The following is a 4,557-nucleotide window of genomic DNA, read 5'->3' on the forward strand; positions in this document are numbered from 1 at the left end:
TACACTTGCCGCTTCTCGTTTTGGAACTGCGCACGGTTTATGGCCACCCCCAAAGGCACTGTGGTACATAATGAGTTGGAGATCCGCCTTTTTTTCCACCTCCCATTCTCTCCAGTGTCTGAATTTCTCTCGTCCTCCTTGGTTCCCTTGTATTTTTCCTAGGGCCTTTGTGTTTTCAGTCTGGCTGGCCTCACGCTGGAAATTTTACTCGTTCGAACTCTTACGGCTCCTCGTTCTTCGGTCTTTACTACTTCTCCTGCTTTAGTAGCAAATCGGTTGTTACAATAGTTTACTGATAAATCACTGCCGCTACTGCTGCTCTTCTTCAAGAGCCAAGCCTCAAAATGTCAAGCCAACCCAATGGTCACGGCCCGAGTATTAATGGTCGTCAGAATGGAGAGCCAAATGGACATCACGGTAGCCCTTCGGCCGCAACGGAGAAGGTGGCTCCTGCCACCCCTTCTAGTTTGGAGAGTCCGCATATAGTATCCCATAGGACCATGCCAGTCCGTCCGGGAGATAAACGTGCAGTAGATTTGGACAATTATTTTGTACGTCCTTTTGGTTGGGGCTGATAGAAGTTCAATGCTAATAGGGAGAGTGTAGTCTGGACCGTTGGATCCCACAAAACATTCCAAGCTTCCGTATTTCATGCGGTTGCACGGAAGCATCTTGCCGAGCCTCGTGATGCCCATCCTTTTTGTGGCAGCTTGGGCAACCACTATCACTGTCATTAGTGAAAGAGTCCACTCGCGTAAGGAGTTTCCGTCCGATTTATTAGTTGGTGCTATGAGCTAATCGCTATTATAGTTGCTGTTGATTCTCTCTTGTTGACCGTATTGGGTTTCGTGGTCGGTTTGTCGCTGTCGTTCAGGTCATCAACGGCATATGAGAGGTATGCTGAGGGGAGAAAATTCTGGGCCCAAATGACTCTACATTCGAGAAATTTGGCAAGGATCATTTGGATCCATACAAGTGAGGGTGAAGGCGAGCAGGGCAAAGATGATGTTCTTGGTAAAGTGTATGCACTTTTCACTGCCCCGTACCACCTAATTTACCTATACTGACATGATATATATAGCTCGGCTATCAACCTCATACTGGGCTTCTGTCAAGCGGTCAAGCACAAGCTTCGCCATGAAATTGAAGCTGATTATGCCGACCTCGAACCGCTCATCGACCATCTTGACACGTTCGCGAAACGTGCTCGCTCATCCGATAGATCTGCAACGGCCCATAATCTAGGTCTCTCCAACCGCTCAAAATTCCAAACCTGGGGTGAGAATCTCGGCCTCCCATTCTGCGAATCCAACCCTCAAAAGTCCATCAAAGTAGCCCGTAAGCAAGGGAAGCACCACGGGAACCTACCCTTGGAGATTATGAACTACCTCTCCTCCTACTACGAGCACTGCATCAAGAGCGGCACTCTTACGGGTCCCTGCTGGCAATCTCAGGTCTCGACCAGCCTCATGCTGATGATGGACGCCTATGGCGGTTGTGAACGCGTCCTTAGCACTCCACTCCCGCTTGCGTACAATATCGCCATTTCCCAAATCACCTGGCTCTATGTCCTCGTCCTTCCTTTCCAACTCTGCGCAAAGCTCAGGTGGGCGGCCATTCCCGGAACCATTGTTGCAGCATACATCATCCTCGGCATTGCCGCCATCGGGCGAGAAATCGAGAACCCGTTCGGCAGAGATGTTAACGATCTGGACCTCGATCGCTACTGCACAAGTCTTCAACTCGACCTCAATGTCCTCACCAGCTCCCCACCGCCAAAGGCCCAGGAATGGCTCAAGGCCCCCGCCAATACCCCGCTGTGGCCGTACAGCTTGAGCTCGTACGACAGCTGGCGAGCCCGTCAGGAAGGCGAGATCCGGAGAGCGCTCGTGCATAGGGTTGACCACCAGAGCGTTGAACTCGCAGATCATGAGGATAGCGCCAAAAGGGTGGAGGGGAGGCACGGGGGTGTATAGATGGGTGGGGTAAACTTTTCATGACTACATGCATTGGTGTGGCTGATGCGTTTACGTGGGACGGACGGATGGATGAGCGCGTGGGCGGGGGTGGTATTGCGAAGTTATCGGTCAGCTAGTCTGGTGCACATCTCCACTAATCTTGCATTGCGTGGTCCTTCATTTGTAATTTAGTATTTTTTCTTCCGCATATTTCTCTCTGAGGGATCAACTTGGTGCGAGGTGTAATGTTGAGCACTAGTTTATTAATATCTGGGGATGTTGTAATGGAAAGCAAAGTAGAGATGTTTAGCTTGTCCCGTCTTGTACTGTACTGTACTTTACTTGGTGAGATGTGATTCAAAAACAGTTGGTGCCGCTACAGTATCATACATCAGAGAACGGTACAGTACTGTACTCTACAGTATGATACTTGGCAATATAAACTACCGTACCGTAAAATTCAGTAGCCCGGATCAGGACAGCTTACGACAGGCCAAATCTCTGAAATTGATGATGATAGGTCAAATCCAAAGCTCTCAAGATCTCAGTTTCCCCAGTACCGCACCAGATATTTCGAACAGCGATACCGTAACCCGAGCCAGTTCATTAGTCTAACGACCAGATTCCACGGTACTTCAGAGCACTTTTGCGCCGAGGAATGTATCCTCTACAAATTACCAAGTATCATACCAAAATATCACCATAAAAGCTGAAATAAAAGCTGACAAATGTGCTCTCCTTCTACTTCCCTAAGTTCTCCCACAGGGGGGGAGCTGAGGCAGGGGTTTTTTTTTTCTTCTTCCTACCTTCTCTTTCCTCCTCTGTTCAGTGTTTTTCGCCCCTTTCCAATGTGCATTGGGAACTATGTATGACACATAGCACATTGCTCGTTTATTTTAGTTTTTTTTTTTTCATCGTTACACTACGGTCACGAATTGCCGGGTAAGGCAGTTTTGCCCGATAATTTAATGGGGAAGGTCGACAAGGTTGTGCCGGGTCACCGTGGCACACAACCACAGAGCCCCCGTTTCCCCTTGGATTGATTGAATTCTTGAAGGTATGATTGGAAAGCGCCGGGGGGATTTCCACCGCACGCCGTACCCTTACTTCCGGCGTATTGTGCTTAAACTGACCTTCCGCCACGCCGGGGAAATGCGCCCAGCTGGCTGCGACGTTGCCTCTAAACTGGATCCTTGGCTGAAGTGAACTACAAGTGGTCGCCAAGAGTGTGTGAGTTTAAAGCGTCCCACAAAACCCCGGCGCTTCGCCAAGTCTGCTGTTCTCAGAGGGCGCCAGGCACCCCATAATTTACCCGCCCCCAACTTGGGTTGTTACAAGTACAAAAGTGTTTTTCTGGTCGTGAGTTCCTGGTGCTTACTCACTCGGGGATCCCAATACCAAGGTTGTGCGAGCGACTCGTGAGAAGTTCTGGAAAAAGTGGGTTGTTTCGGGGGGGGTGATATGCGGAATAAGCTTGGGTGGTACAAGTACTCAGTACCCGTACTGGGCGCTAAGACCTTTCTGGCTTTTTGGAGTTCCTGGGTGGGTTAGTGAACGGGGGTTGCTTGTGGGTGCGGTGTTATAAAAACATTGGTAGAAATATTTGGTTATTAGTCAACAGAAAAAATGCTTGACGAGTCCAATTTTAGTTGTGTGTATCGTACTGCCCAATTCCGGCTATCATTGGAGCTCCCGTTTGAGTAATGCCTCCTCCGGTGCCTTTTGTGGCTCAATCAATACTCCGGGTTCTCGAAACGTTCGTGGAAGTTGAAACCCGGCGGTGGTAGGTGATGGCTTGCATGTTGGGCGGGTCCGGAGTTATATGTGATGTTTTCCTTACCGTGGAAGAGCTTCGGTGGTCCCTAGACCTCATACCCCCGGCTGGAGGTTGTGGGATGTCATGATTGTTTCCGGAAGTTGCGGGAGTCTGAAGGTTTGTTCCAGAACTTTAGTGATTTGCGGAGAAGGTTTCTCCAGACGTGCCTTTTTATTATTATTAACGGGGGTGTGCAGAGGTGTGGGGACATGTGTGGTGATGTGTAGATAGGCGTTGTAATCAATGGAAGGATCAGGATGTTTTTCTTATGCTTTGTCTATACACATGCCTTTACCGGTAGTTTAGTTGAGTATCATATGTGAGAGGGCTTGTAGGAAGAGCAGGGGTCGAGCAGCGGAGCGAGGATGTTGACCGTAAGTTTCCCTATCGTGCCTTTCCCCTACAGTTCCCGAGTTCCAGGCGAATCCTCTCACTCTACCGCTGCTCCACCTATCTCGAATAATAACACTTCCATGCCCCTTGGACTCGATTCTCTTCCTAAAAGTTTAGGCGTTTTCAATTTTAATGTTGTACGCCGGCGCCAACACCCGAGGGAGCAAAAGAAAGAAAAGAAAAGAAAAGAGAAGAGAAGAAAGAAGAAAGAAAAAAGTCGTAACTTTAGGTGCTTTACGGTATCGTCAAAAATCAAACCCGGGGAAATTCTGCCAGTTTATTGCTGTGGGGGTAGAATTTTGTCCGCTATTTGCTTGGTCAGTGCTGCTACTGGCATAACTGGGGCATCATCTGGACGTAGCAAGGGGTTAATTGGTAGAAGTGATGGTC

At 49.0% G+C, this 4,557-nt stretch overlaps 1 protein-coding gene; it reads left to right on the forward strand.

Annotated features, from left to right (window-relative positions):
• Positions 1-344: 344 nt before the first annotated feature.
• On the forward strand, positions 345-2,272 carry GSTUM_00004639001 (uncharacterized protein; the record flags this gene model as incomplete). XM_002836285.2 has 4 exons in its annotated part: positions 345-551; positions 607-754; positions 811-1,021; positions 1,082-2,272. The coding sequence occupies 4 exons, from the start codon at positions 345-347 to the stop codon at positions 1,974-1,976; spliced, it is 1,461 nt and encodes a 486-aa protein (XP_002836331.1). The 3' UTR covers positions 1,977-2,272.
• Between the last annotated feature and the right edge of the window lie 2,285 nt (positions 2,273-4,557).

This window comes from Tuber melanosporum, assembly GCF_000151645.1.
Source record: "Tuber melanosporum whole genome shotgun sequence assembly, scaffold_14, strain Mel28".
Lineage (NCBI taxonomy): Eukaryota > Fungi > Ascomycota > Pezizomycetes > Pezizales > Tuberaceae > Tuber > Tuber melanosporum.